The 15,072-nt window shown below is 38.8% G+C and overlaps 1 protein-coding gene across 2 annotated transcripts in view; it reads right to left on the bottom strand.

Moving 5' to 3' along the window:
- Positions 1-15,072, bottom strand: part of LOC112993631 (amine oxidase [flavin-containing] A-like) — a 542,295-nt gene that overhangs the window by 24,623 nt on the left and 502,600 nt on the right. For both annotated transcript variants that reach the window (XM_064497395.1, XM_026117422.2), the window contains 2 exons: positions 4,622-4,716; positions 2,861-2,998 (listed from right to left, as the gene is read on the bottom strand). In XM_064497395.1, the coding sequence (XP_064353465.1) occupies positions 2,861-2,998; positions 4,622-4,716 (233 nt within the window). The remainder of the gene's footprint in view (positions 1-2,860; positions 2,999-4,621; positions 4,717-15,072) is intronic.

Here is a 15,072-nt window from a genome sequence, read left to right on the forward strand (position 1 = left end):
ACAGCCAGGAGAACACAAATCTCTGCCTGGACAACTCACCATTGAAGCATGCGAACAGTAAGTAGGAGGTAAAATGTACAAACCACAAGATCACTGAGCTCCCACTGTCAGCCTAGCCAATAGCCAGTACCACACAGTTTGTTTTCAATAGGTCCCATGTAGAAACACGATGTAAGGAGAAGATTCAGCAGCAAGGGGTCCCTAAAAACACCATGACTATACAAGTTCTCAAGGAAGAAGTAAGGAGAAAAGCAGTGAAAAACCTTAGGAAGGAGGAAAGAGACCTACTGGAGCAAGACCACTACTATTATTTTTTTAGTGTTTAAGTTTGTCCACACTGGGACACCCTAAGGTCCATTTGCTTTCAACCCGTTTCAACAACTAAGCCTCTCTTGGAGGTCCTGGTTAGTTTAGCAGGAACACTATGCCAAATCCAGAACTGATCCACAGCATAGCAGGTAGCTGAATAGCTTATAATTCTGCCTCTTACTTAGGAACACACTTCCACTTCAAAGAAAACTTACAAAATTACATGGTCATTAGCAAGGACATGAATAATGTAACATGTGACAAAAAAAAAAAAAAAAAAAAAAAGACTGTAGCTTCAGTGTCAAAATGGATTAAGGGCTCAAATACATGTAACCCATTAGAGCCTTTTATTTAACATACAGAAGATAAGTGCCTTTCAAGTAGCTAAGAGATTCATGTCTGAGCTTAAATTCAACAGAGTGGGCCAAACATTCAGCTGGTACATATCAGCCCATCTCCCTTGCTGTAGAACAATGCTGATTTTACACCAGGCAGTGCAATTTATTTTTTAAGTACTGTGGAGTGGCTATGCAATTATTTAAAATGTGACTATTTTGTAAGCACAGAATGAAACTGGCCAATATGGAGAAGTTAGAGCACCAGGTCCTAAAACTTCCCAGCATGAATGCATTGCTCTAATTCTAGGAAGAATCTAAAGGAAGATAATAATAATGCAACCAATTAGGGAACCATAACATAGCCTTACCTACTGTCTACCAAGTACCTCAACACTGACTCTTATAGACTTCAAGCCCTGTTCTGACAAAGTCTGATAAGTACCAAAACTAAAGGGTATAAAAAAATTAAAAAGCTATTGCAAGGTAATCAAAAGAATAAAAGCTGCTTTTGAAGGAGACATTCTTCAAGCAGGTGAAAGAAATGATTTGTGGGATATGGAGATGGACACTTTCACCTAATTCCTATGGATCTTAGGTCTGTCTCTCCCTCTCCTCTCCCAGTCCTTCTCTTTCCATATACATATACAATATACCAGGGTCCCCATATAGAAGGAGGTAAGCTTCAGAGTGATAACTATATAATCTGTTTACTATTTATTTTTTTTCCTTGAAGAGGTGCTGGTACTAAACAGATAATCTTTTGCTTTAAGAAGTTTGCCTATTCAGGGTTCCACTTCACTGCCCTCTACAAGAACGGAATCGCAGCATCTCAGCTGCTCTGCACAGTCTGGGAGTGGGAAGACCTGAAAATATAGGTGGTGAGCTAAAGAACTAATAGATGAGTCAGAAATTTGCTTTGAAGATAAGTTTCATTTCAGTTCACTTTAGTCAGTTACATGCTAGTTACCTACTCAAAAGTAGCTATCTAAAAATCCCTCTGCCCCATATCTCAGGCATGCAGCTTAGAATGAGCCTTGGGAGACACCTATTTCTCATCATTAACTATAGAGAGAATCTAAATGAGTCTCAAATTAGATGCCCAACTTCTAGGCATCCAGTTTTAAGTGAGATGAATCCTATTCTAAGCAACTGGGAGGGATTTTAATAGGCTTGAAAGGAAGCAAGTTATGTAATTGGGACAAATACATAACACTGCTGTCCGAAAACATTATGTTGTCTAACATTGTGTTATCTAATAGTATCATATCCCTGGATGTAAATCATATTGTAAATGGCATGTCTTTTGTTAAGCTTAAGAAAGTGAAATTTATTTACACTGGGCTTGTATTTCAGAGCTAGAATTGCCCTAAATTTCAGGCAAAAATTTCTGTTTCTCCTGACCAACTTCCAGTTGTTTTTCTATGGGGTAGCCCCTCCTTTCCCCTCCCCAGGCAGCATGGAGGAACCAACAGCCGGCTAGATTACTGCCTGCTCAGCGATAAGACCGGCTTCCCAAGTGCAAATTGGCACTTGCTCAGACTGCAGGAAACTTAGACAATTGATCATCTATTGTCTGTGGTGTCACCACACTAGAAGGCAAGGGCTTTTCATGAAGGCGACATGGAAAGGAAAAAAAGAAGTCTTAAGTTGTACTATTTTGCTTAGGGATGGACATGGCTACAATGTAAAGTACTGTGGAAGAGGTAGGTCTTTGATGTTGCTTTCTTCTGGCTACTTTGGTTAGCAAGGCATCATATTTTGTTTTTTTCTTCTTGGTTCATGGACTTCATCACAAAAATACAACAGAAGAATGCAAAATAAAAACAAGAACACTTCTGTGCAGTTAAACACAGTTGATTCAGATGCTTCTGAGCAGATCTTTGAAGGTTAGGAAAGCAGAATCTGAAAGACTGGGTAGCCTTCCAGAAACCTGAGGAGAATTCTGTACAGGATATGGTTAAAAAATAACCAGGTGCCAAACACGTCCCCAGTTTTTAACTGCCATCAGTCTGACCGTGTGTACTATTTACAAAAGAAAACAAGAATTATTGATCCAACTGCTGATAAGTCAAAACAGAAAAATAATACTTCAAACAGATGCATACTGGATTACTAAAAATGAAGCTTAAATGGAACTCTTTTAATGACTGCCAGTAATTTCCAAAGTTCAATGTTATCTTTAGGTATCTGAACATGAAAGACGTAGTACCTACATTCCTATAATGGATGGCATGGCCTGCTACATTCACTTTGTAGGTCTCAATGCCCAGCTCTTTTGCTAGTCGAAGAATCCGGTTTTGGGTAGGTCCTACATACGATCCACCGACATCGACATAATTAACTTGTTTGTTCTGTCAAAAGAAAGAACACAAGAATCAGAAGCTTTGTGGGAAACTCTTCAATATAAGTATCTAGAATTAAGAAGAATTATTCCATACTGCATATCACTACAACTACATGCACAGGAGACAAGGCATACTGACTGACTTCAGAGTAGACAATTTTGATCCCTGTAATGATAGAGACAGGGACCACATTGTCTTCACTCAATCACACAGTTATGTGTAACTGGGTTTAACTCTTGTTTAAATTTCACTACAGTTTTCAGAACCGGCTTTTTATTCACACAAAGAACATGAAAACATGAAGAAATATCCAGCTAAATCAATTCTTTTGTTAAAAGTCTGACCCCACTTTTTCAGAGTTCACGTTATTGTTCTCGTCATTGCAAAACCTGTCTCAACTTGAAATTAACTCCAGCACGAAGGCTTGTCTTCTCTCTCTGTGTAGATATCTGCCTAGACTTAATGCTATAGATGCTGAGCACTGCACAGGTAGTATTCAGAAAGAGTAATCTCCTTTTCAGCACAGCCTGCTTTGGCTCCAGCCCAGCATGTTCTGGCTAGAAGCCTCCAGCCGTGCTGGCCAGCAGAGATGCTCCATGCACTGCTCAGACCAGCATCACATGCTCTTGGGAGCAAAGCAAAAAGTTTCACAGGCGCACACTCTTAGGAATAGGCTGCTGTCCCAAGACAGTAACTCTTTTTAACATTGTTTACAGTGAGCATTTTAGGCTAGGCGTTTTCAGTGTCGCAGAGGGAAGCTGTTTATGTTTCACATTTCATGTACAATGGGTTCTGCTGAAACACCACTGTTTATCTCCAGTTCCCAAGCAATAGTATCTGACATAATGTAACCCTCCTCTACGTTTAGAGTGGAAACAGAGGTAACGTCTGTATTCCATTACCTTGCACCTCTGGTGATTCATTGTGTCTTTGCTTTTCCTTTTAATAGTAAACAAGTTGCAGTCCATTTTTAGAAGCAGGAGCATTATTTCAGATAATTTTAATCTGTGTTAAAATGCATGTCTGAGCTATAATGATGTTTGACCCTACCCAGGCTGTTTCCTGTAAGGTTTTTAGCTATCATGTCTGTTATGGTATACAATGTGGGATGTGAGTGAGAGGAGAAATGCTTTCAGACTCAGGGTGTCAGATGACAGTTTCTCTCTGTAATGTTAAAGGCACAGCAGATCCTGCTGACTACAGAGTATGGTTTAAACTGGCAGTTCAGTTGCCTTAATGCAGATGTTTAACATCATTTTAGACAGCCTAAGTTATCCAAGACTTCTGTGCAGGGCTGGAAAATCTGACACAGGACCCACAGAAGACCTGCAGTTGCCTGGAAAGGCAGCTGGAGGCCAGGTAGTGTATCCTGGCACCTGGATCCTGTTTGATGACTCTTAGGGTCACTTCCAGACCAATTTTACACTGCCTCTTGTTGGGAGGCACACTGGCGTATATTGCAATGCAGCCCATCCAAACAGAGCTCTATTATTTGACAAAAATGATGACAACTTGAGACATCTGTATGCTTCAGGAACCCTACTCCCTCTCCGCCCACTCGCTGACAATGCTGACCACAACACTGCAGACCAGTATAATAGAGATTTATGCATCTCATGAAGCACTTACCCTAATAGTGAATGTCCTTCCTCCAACTCTGTTCCGGGCCTCAAGAACCACCACGTTAAGCCCAGATTCAGACAGCAATTTGGCTGCTGACAAACCTACCAGAAAGAGAAAGGCAGTCCTTTAGAGCAAGTGCCAGCAATCAGTGACCTACATGGTCAAAGAACGTTTTGAGGAAAACAATTCAATCTGAACAAGAATATCATGGACAGAGATTTTAATACTGCTTTCAAAAATCCTGAGAGAAATCTGAAAGTTTCTTACCACAGAAATCACATGGCTGCTGCTTGGCTGCATTTTATAAACGTCAGCATAAGTAACATTCCACAGATGGAAGTTCTTCTAGGTTAGCACTTTAAAAATAGTAAAATCTCAATTATTAAGGAACATGCTTCTTACTCTTAATGTGTACAGCCCACGGAAAGGCAGAACCAAACCCTCCGCGGCCTACAGTGCTCAAGTGGCAGAAATAATAATATACTGAATAGGCATGTTTCAGCAAGGTCTGCTTCCAATTTCTTCTCTCACTTATCAACTCTCCACTCTATTCCTGTCCATTGTCGTCATTCGCATGCAGAAGGAAAGCATGCTTCACTGTCAAGACTTATTTTAAGCAGTCGAGTTTGACCATGACAATCAAACAGGCTGCATGTAGAAACTTAATAAAAGGAATTACCATCTCAGCAAAAATCACCTAATTACGGGACTGTGTGATGGAGGCACTAGCGACAACTGAAAATTCAATAGGACAGCAGTCCTCTTTACTTTTGATAAATGTGAACTGAAATTGTAAAAAGCGCTCATGAGTTTGTGAAATCAGATTATCCCATTGTCCTGCAGGCCAATTTGGCACTGAAGCATTGTTTATTTGGAGTTGTTTCCCCTCCCTAAGTATACAAAAGCCAGCTTTATTGATCAGAACTTTCCAACAGGATACCCTGCAGTAAGGAATAATAATATTATATTCATTACACTACCTAGAAATGTGATTAGAGGCAACTGCTCATAAGCCCACAAAGAACGTACATCTTAAAAGACCAGATGACAGAAATCCTTCTAAGGCTCTGGACAGTGTTAACTGTATTGATTTATTCTGCAGACAATACAGAATAATTCATAAACTTCTGTGCACATAATCTTTTAATAGGGAAATAGAACAGCATTCACTGGAAACTAGAACTGAGGAAATCCATACATCTCATATTGACAAAAGTGCTATATATGTTTTCCACACTCACTTGAAGATAACTTTAGATCCTTGCATCATATTTAGATTACTGATGAACCAGAAGCATACTTAATATTCTAATTTTTAAAAATGCTAGCTATTTGTCAGTGTAGTGAACATCTTTCAAACTGACCACATTTCTATAAAAAGTTTTTGATTTTTTTACTGCATGAAAGACATGGAACACTTATAATTTAAGTTAATTCTTTAATCTTTTCAGTGATGGTGTTCTCCTCCCCTTCAACATAAATAGAAAACACAAGCTTAATGTTGTAAACACAAACTGCAGCATTTTCTTTCAAATATGTATACCTTTTATAGTAAGAAAACTGATTTTTCAAAATATACAGTGGCTTCTTTTATAAAAAAGTGGTTTTCTTGCATTTATAAAATAGAAGGTTGAGTTTCTCTACCAGCATAAATACCTTTGTACAATCAGGCATGAGAGGATAATTCTTTTATAAGAAAGTATACTATAGATATATTTCCTCTGAAAAAATGCATGGCATGTTCATGTGTTACCCTATCTGCATAAATACCCTGGTACAATCTGGCATGAACAGAGAATTCTTTTATGAGAAAGCTAATTACAGATATATTTCTTCTGAAAAAATGCATAGTGTGTTCATGTGCTACCCAATGGAACATGAAGCAAAGAAAAATCTGGCCTAGATACTAAAAAAAAATTGTATGCAACTCCTTTAACTCCACCATTGGCTGTATTGTCTATTTACTCCTAGAAAGGACTGACACCCTTATCTGTCATTTCATGCTGTATATAATAGCTATATACATGTAACCACTGTTCAGAAAGAGTAACAGTCACACTGCACCAGGTTGGAAATTAACGCTGCTTTATAGCTCAATTATATGATGTATCCAAATAAACAAGGACAGCTAAGGAAGGAGAACATGAGGTGATATGACTGAAGTTCTCTAATGTGGTTGCTTGAAGGCTGAAGTACAATCTGCTGTTGCACTTCTTTGCCCTCCAGCCTTACAGATTTTGAGTTTCATTGTTGTTAACCCAAGTGTTGCTGTAGACACAGTTCTGACAAAAGATCTCTGAGCTCCAGAGACTGAGAAAGGGCAAAAGCTGCACCAGCACAGAGACGTCTTATTAGCAATTGGCAGAGGGCCCAACAGAGAAATAAAAACCAGATCAATTTGTAACTTCACATTTACAAATCTTGCAGACCCAGTGAGACAGCACAAGCAGAGGCGGTAATGATTTTAACCTTCCTGACACTGTAAATGCTTGAAGTTGAAGATCAGACCTGGGAGGCTGAATTTAAAAATATGCACATTTACATGGAAAATACAGAAAAAATTTAGCTTAATCCAAGATAAAAACTGTTTTATTTTCCCAGTAGAATAAAACCACAAGAGAAAACAGCAGATGGGAGTGGGGAGAAGAGGTAGGGGTCAACCCAAATATACTGATTGAAGGCTTTTATTTATACATTTATATATTTAAAGAATGAGAACAATCCTCTTTCAAAATGGAGGACTAGCAAGAGCGCATGCACAGTATCTGTATTTTTAATGTATCTGTCTATTGAATCCCACTCTTTAGCTCCATTCTAGTTCGAACTGAAGTGCACTAGACACAAGCTTTATACGTGTGTACCTTAAGCAACCCCACAGGCCAGAAAGCCTATTTGCTTTTGATACACGGGTATGATTATCCTCAAAATGCATTGCGTATTTTCCCTTTATCTTCTCCATAGCTTGAATTTCTCAAGAGTTTCCTAATTGTGCTAGCATTCTCTGCAGAATGAACATCTGAGATTGATTCATTTATTTGTGACTGAGGAGCTGCCAAGGGAGGGCATGTCCTCTCATCCTCCAAAGACCTTTTGCAATGCAGGCATCGCTGTGGAGCCGCAGCAGCCCTCAGCCACGTGTGCGCTCCAAATCCAGCTGCCGCATGCTGCTGGAGGCAAGGCAGACCAGCCAAAACCCAGCTGGGCGCTGCAACCTCTCTGGCCAAAGCCAGGGCTCGAGCAAGCTATTTTAAAGCTCCTTTGTGTAGCCCTGACATGCCTATCACTGCTACCACATGTGGGTGTCTTCTCCTTCCTAAATTAGGAACTGATGCTTGTGCTGGGTGGAAGAGCGGTGTGGTTGAGCGTATGCCGGGGCCTTTCTGTGACTGCAGCAGTCACTGCTTCACAGCCCGTCCCCTTTCATCATGCCGCACATGGCGACGCTGTTGTCACTCTTCCCATTCTGAGTTTTGCTCCCAGCAGCCAAGACTAGTGTTGTGCCTCCTTGCCTCCTCCACCTCCTCCAAGTGTAGCCTAGAGATAAAGCTGCAAGCCACCCCAAATCATAGCCGTGCTCCTTCCACATCTCACTCTGATTCTATGAATCAGAAGTGTACTACTTGCCACAGTATGATGAAGGGAGACTGCCAAACCCACGCCTCATTCGAAGTATCTGGCTACAGAAGTTCATATGTTTATAGATCAGAATAAACAAAGCAAGATGACTTATACATCCTCCACAAGAGTTTCTATGGCAATCTCCTACTGAGCTCCCTCTATCTGAAGACACCATACAAGAAAGCGCTATTCCAAGAGATTTTGCAGTGCTGTTAAGGACTCAGAATTGCTGCTGTCACAGATCATACTGCTGCTGCCTTCATCGCAGAAAAATGTCATAATCCTATCATGAATCCTATCATGCAAAGTAGTTTCAAGTGCACCAAAATACTGCATATACAATTAAAAAATCTAAGAAGATGAATTTATGCAATCTGTGGAGTACCAAACAAGCACTGTGGCTGAAACGTACAAACACTGAGTAGGACTGAATTTTGTATGTAGTCAGAAGGAAAATAAAACAAAATTTTTTTTAGCTCATGGGAAAGGGAGGTTCATCCCTACAGATAGGACTTAAGAGACCTGAACTTGATTGCCAACTGAGCCACAGAATATGGGAAGCATTTTGTTATTTCATGGGAAAGCACTTTTGAGAATAATAGCAAGTTGCCTCAGTAGTGGGGTTGATACAGGGCACATAAAGAGTGCTGTCACATAAATGGTGGGAGCAAAAAAAAAAAAAAAAAAGTTACTTGATTGAAAACATGATAGTACAGTACAAAATAATAATATATTCTACAGTAAATATCTTTTCATCTGGACTCTGTAAATCCAGTACAAACAGATTTACTGGTATGCCATAATCAGAAACAATCACTGGTATCTTACTGAGAGATAGCACTTCTTACAATGTATGCTGAACATATCCAAAACATGTAAGGGCAGTACCCAAAAAGGGTGATGAAAGACAGTGAAGAGGACTGCTGGCAGCCTGATACCATAAAAATGTCACAGCACCAGGCAAAGAATGTTTCTGCCCATCACTGTATCAGATCTGGAAGTGCTCAACTTCACCCCCTCCTTTTCAGATTTTTTGGATCAGCTGTGCAAGTAACTAGGTATTTTAACTGAAGTCTGGCCCACCTGCTTTCTGGAGGAACAGGAGGTACAAGTGAGCTGCTTTGTCAAAAACACTCTGGAAAGCACACACTTATCTCTGTCATCAGTCTCTATCTTCCCAGCGACAAGTGATTCCCCCTTGCTGCAAACTCCTGTGCCAGCGGAGCTCTTCCACGGGGATTAGTAGCAGCCAGTGTGCCTATGAGATTACATTACTGCAGAGCCTTGTAAAAATGTTACACTACATCAAGACATCAAAATATTTGGTGATGAAGATCATGATAAGTGTATAAAGTCTGAAAAGTGCTGGTGAGTTCACGCGAGGCATTTCAGCATATTAGAGAGGCTTGATTTTTCAGGGACTTTTAACCTTTCACATGGGGGCCACTATATATCTGCCATGTCAAATACACCAAAAAAAAAAAGGCATGGAAAATTCACTGTTACTGTTTTAAAGGTAACTGTCTCCTGGTTTTCTAGATGAATCACTTCCTTAGTTGCTAGCTTGTTCAACAAAATGCATTTGCCTTTTATGCATCTACTACTGGGCAGAAAGTTTACCAAAACCAACAACAATGATATTACTTCTTAAAATCCTTGTTAATCCACCCTACTGTATATGAAGTGAGATAATTACTTTACATGAAAGGCTACTATCCCATTATTGTAGTGTTCTAGTAGGCTTTAACTGAATAATATAAGGAAAAAAAATCTTTATAGAAGTCTTTACATTTTTCTGATCTTAACAGGGGAATATTTTTAAAACTTTTCCTTTCATTAATACACATCTGTAAAGTAAGACAGTTTTAATATATGCTCATTAAAGTTCTGCTGTAACAGCATGCTAGCGCTGTGATTATTTTTACTGTTTCACTGATGGATAACCTAATTGTTTCCAAATACAATTGAATAATTGAATCTGGCAATGGTCACCTTTGAATCATGAGAACTGATTCTAGCAGAAGTGTCTTTGCCAAGTAAACATGAACCTGCCAACATGAGATGGAAAACATTTCTACTATGACCTTAACATAAAACTTCCCTTCCTCATCTCCTTCTTCTCCTTCTCCCCACACCATTTTCTTTTCATTAGAGTTTTGTTGCACACCATGGTATTTAAAAAAGTTTTAAAATACAGGCTAAATATACACTGTTTTATCATAGTAACTCCAGAGAAATTACCGATGGACAACAACATACAGAAGATCACCATTGAGAAAGAAAAAAAGAACTTATTAACTTATTTAGAACCCATTAAATTTTGCACAAAACAGCAACACTGAGTAACAAATAAACAGTGCTGACCACAAGTCTACATTCATTTCTTCTTTCAGTCTTGCCTAATACCATAATACCACTAACTTTCTGCTTGTCAAAAATCAGTATTTTATCTTTCCTTAACTTCTTTCATAATCCTTGTTCAAGTCTAGTCAATACTAGGGATGAGACTGCATTTATTTATTTTGCCATTTTCAGATAAATGATTTTCATATATGTCAGTGCTTTTTTTCCCCTCCTCAAAAATAATCTAGTTGATTCACCTAAGATTTCAACCAAAAGAGAATATATATTTTCTATCACAGAGTACAGTGTTTAACTGACAACAAGCCACTCTAATTGGTTTAAATGATGTTATTGTTTTACCAACTTGAACACAGGCAAACCTTGTTCTGAAGTGTACAAAGACAGTTTCTCATGGCAAATATTAATAGAAACTCAGTGGATAGGAAGAGGGAATTATATTCCTAGGATGAGTCCACCCTTACATATGCATCCACTGTGATTTTCAAGTTCAAAGCTCACAGAAGAAAGTAAACAAGTAAAAAATAGAGCACAGGGTTAAAAATGGAGCACCCGCCTCATCTTACACACAAATCGGACAGTTTGCAGAATAAATTCCTGTCTGTTAAATGGTGCTCTTCAGCTAAACATGTATGTGAAAAAATGTTACAACAAAATTATGATCAATTTCATTTCCACAAATATCACAGAAGTCAGCACTGATATTCTCCCAAAAGATTTAATGTCTGTCCCCTGCACGTTTGCATTATGCTAGAATATTTAGAGTTAAGTCCTAACTACTGGGTCTTTTACTAGTAGCTCTAAATAATGCTCTGCAAATATCAGACATACCTAGTTAACAGGAATACTTGTTCCTACCTTTGAACAATTTCCAACTAAATCTGAGGTGTGGTGCAAAGTCTAGCTCTCAAGGACGGAGTGTAGATTTACAGTGCTTTCTCAGGAACTCTTAATTTGTTCAGTAATGAGTCACACTGGTGTATGTATGATTTTTGCCAGACAAAACCAGCACATTCTTCATTCAATAACAGGACCAGCTGTAACTGTTCAGGTTACCACTTCAGCTGGACAACATTTATAAATGATGCATTTACCACAGAAAACCACATGAGGAAGAAAATGATGAAAGATGAAGAAAATAATATTTCTGCATCTGATTATATAATAAATATATTGGAATTATACTTTGAACAAAACTATATATCTAACATAGAGCATAACACAAAGGAGTGTCCTAAATAAAATGCTTGCCACGTCATAAAATTTTGTATCTTTAGTAGCAAAACATTAGAACATGTAATGATTAAAAGTTATCATGGGCTAAAAGTACTTACAAAAAAGGAGGCAAATGGAAACTATTTCTGCTTATTTGCAGGTACTGTCCACAATTTCCGTAATACTTTATATATGAGTTCAACTGTTTTGACCCTGCAATGTGTTTTTCACATGATGACAGTCAGCTTGCTACCAGCACATGGGGAACTGAAAGCTCTGTGAAACAACACTATTTATTCCTGCATCCAAAACTGGTACCAAATGTGATGATGATATCACTGATAATCAGTGTTCCTATTGGCTCCAGAAAGAATAGGATGAAGAACTGGGCAACCAAAGTTCAGCATGCAGTAAACATAAGCAGCAGAACCCAGGACACACTTTAGGAACGAGCTACTGCACGCCTACAGGTCAAATTCTGAGTAAATCTAGAAATAACATACAAAAAAAGTCTACTGGAGATTACTCCAAATTTATACAGGTGTGATGGATTATATCTTATATCTTCTATCAGTAACTGTGTATTTGACAGTTTATCTAACACTACCACACACCAGCAGATTGGCTTGCTGTCAAAACAAACAGAGCAGTATGCAACATAAGTTGTGCTGCTGTTACAACAAGCAAGGAAAAACCTACGTTTTCTCGTTAGTCAGTACTTCACACAGAGACCATAGCCAATGCGTGGGTAGCTCAAGCGGTAAGGCTATCGATCACAAAGCATGAACTAGGAGATACCAAGGCATCAGCACTCTTTCATTCAGAGAAAAGGAATCCCTAATGGCATTTCATGTTTTCTTTCAATATAAACACTAATCACTACATTTTTATGTCCTTGTTTCTCCTACAATTTGTGGTCCTGGGACTTCTACATAAATGTAACAGAAAACACTGCTGTTTCCTGCATGTGTCTGGCAAATCTAAGTGTCCCTTTTGTTCAGCCATGAGATCTCTCTGCTTCTAGGTAAGAACAAGTGTGTTTTAACTTGGAGTTAAAAACTATCCATGTCAAGGAACGATAATCTCCAGTGCAAGTTTCAATTATGGCTACATTTCCATTTCGCTTTGTTCTTGTAACACAACATGTTCAAAATTCTTCCAAAACATATTTTAGTACAAGTTCTTTTGGACTTGCATGCTTCTGGCTATATTTATCCAAATCTGATGGATATGTTTTGCATCATGTAGTAAACCATTCTTAATTCTGCATGTGCTCTTTGATCAGCTAAATCTTCAGTGTCCAGAATTCATGCTTAAGGTGAGGCTGGTGTGAATATCCCCCAAACTTCCCACTGAGGCATTTGGGGTTTTTTGCTTACATTCTTTTTTGACAAATTTTAACTATTTAAGCTTGAATTTTTTGGGGTGTCTTTTTCAGTCTGATTTTTTTTTCCCCTGAAAAATCTTGGCTAAAATTGGTTGACTATTTGAAATCCTCCAAGACAAAAACATTTTTTTGTGATGTTGAAAAGTGATGGACCTCCCCTTCACCCCCGCCCTTCTTCTGTTTTGGAATTTCTAGCAGTGACTTCAAATTTGGCAAGGAGGTAGCCTTTGAGTCAACATAGTGCATTTTGTTATCTATGTGAAAATATGACCCAAGAAGGTTAGTTAGAAAGCTTTGAGAAATTACAAATCATATGTAGGCAGCAGCCAATATCTAGATCTTAAAAGCTAAAATATCTGAGGGTTCTTCCAGAACTCTCAAAGAACTTCATGCTGCCCAGCTGTTAAAGTGCACTGCCCAAAGAGTGACTGAAAAAGCTGAATCTCCTTATAGCTTCTCTCACATCTCAAGGCAACTGGGTACACTCCATCCTACAGCTTTGGAGCCAAAATATGACTTCACCTTTAATTGTGGCCTTAACTTCGGGAGCAAGAAATGGGACTTGGATTGTGACAATGAATCAGGAAAGGTATGACATGACTTGCTGCATAAAATGGACAACTTGTGGAAATTGTCAATAGCTACTGCAGTAATTAGTCCACATAGAAGTTAACAACCTATTAATACTATAGTAAGGCCTTAACTGAAGTGGCAGAGGTCTGTCTGATGGGATGTCAAGTTAAAGTCCTGCTGATCAATCAGACACACATCCATAATGTGCCATGTGTTGTCAGCTTTCTGCATTTAACAACTTAGGGAATTACATAGCCTAAACCAAAATAGATGAGCAAAAGATCAAAATCAATCTGAACCAGACTCTTCAGTTCACTAGAAGACCCTACAGATGAGGGATGGGAACTAGATTCAAGAGGTATACGTATGAATTTCCCATGGGTAAGGAAAAAGTCTTTTTACATCAGTTTATTTAATATAATGGAGGCTAAAATGTTATAATCATCATTACCTATATGAGAGATACTATCAAATAAACATGATAAAAACATGTTCTTAAGGCCATTCCTGGCCACCATGCACATTATTAACATGCACAGATACCTATAAAGAGGAATGTAGCTCAAATTTTGCAGCTGCCTCTCCCTAGGGGTCCAAATGTACTTGCTCATGCAGTCTAGATAGTTTGAACATGAATTCCATAGAGCATATCAGAAAAAAGACAGTGGTGCAGGCTACCAGAGCCTACTTGTTTCCCACAAGTAGTTTCCTCACTGTGAAATACTCTTTGTATTCTTTGTACTCTTCCCCACTGTGAATACCTCTCTTCATCCCTAGCTTGTGACTTTCTAAGCGCAGAGTAGATTTTGTGTCCCTGTGAAAGACCGCATGCCTGCATTTGTGCACACAGATACCAGTAGTATGTACGAGAAGAGTGTGTTTGTTAGTTCAGAACTTGGCTCTGAAGACCCTTCTTCATTTTCCCTGAAAAATAGATACCTCCAGAGATGCCAGCCAGGATTTGAGCTTCATTTTGCTAGGCATTGTACAAACATTTAAAAAAGCCGCAATCTCACCACTGGGAAGCTCACACTTAAGAAAACAAGCACCTTGCCTTATATACATTTCATGTATTTCTAGTAAGGAACACCTCAGGTTTATCCCAACATTTCCTATGCTTTCTTGTAAGCATCAGGCAAGGAGTATTTAACACATAGTAGGAGGACAGAAGATAGTAATCTTATCAGTTTGAGAAAGCTGCAAGTATATCTTGGGAGAAATAAGCAATAGCAGGTCAAGGTTTGAATCAGGGAGATGTAGAGGATGAAACCCTGCCCATTCTGGAGCAAGTTTTACTATTTAC

The sequence above is a fragment of the Dromaius novaehollandiae genome, chromosome 1 (genome assembly GCF_036370855.1).
Source record: "Dromaius novaehollandiae isolate bDroNov1 chromosome 1, bDroNov1.hap1, whole genome shotgun sequence".
NCBI lineage: Eukaryota > Metazoa > Chordata > Aves > Casuariiformes > Dromaiidae > Dromaius > Dromaius novaehollandiae.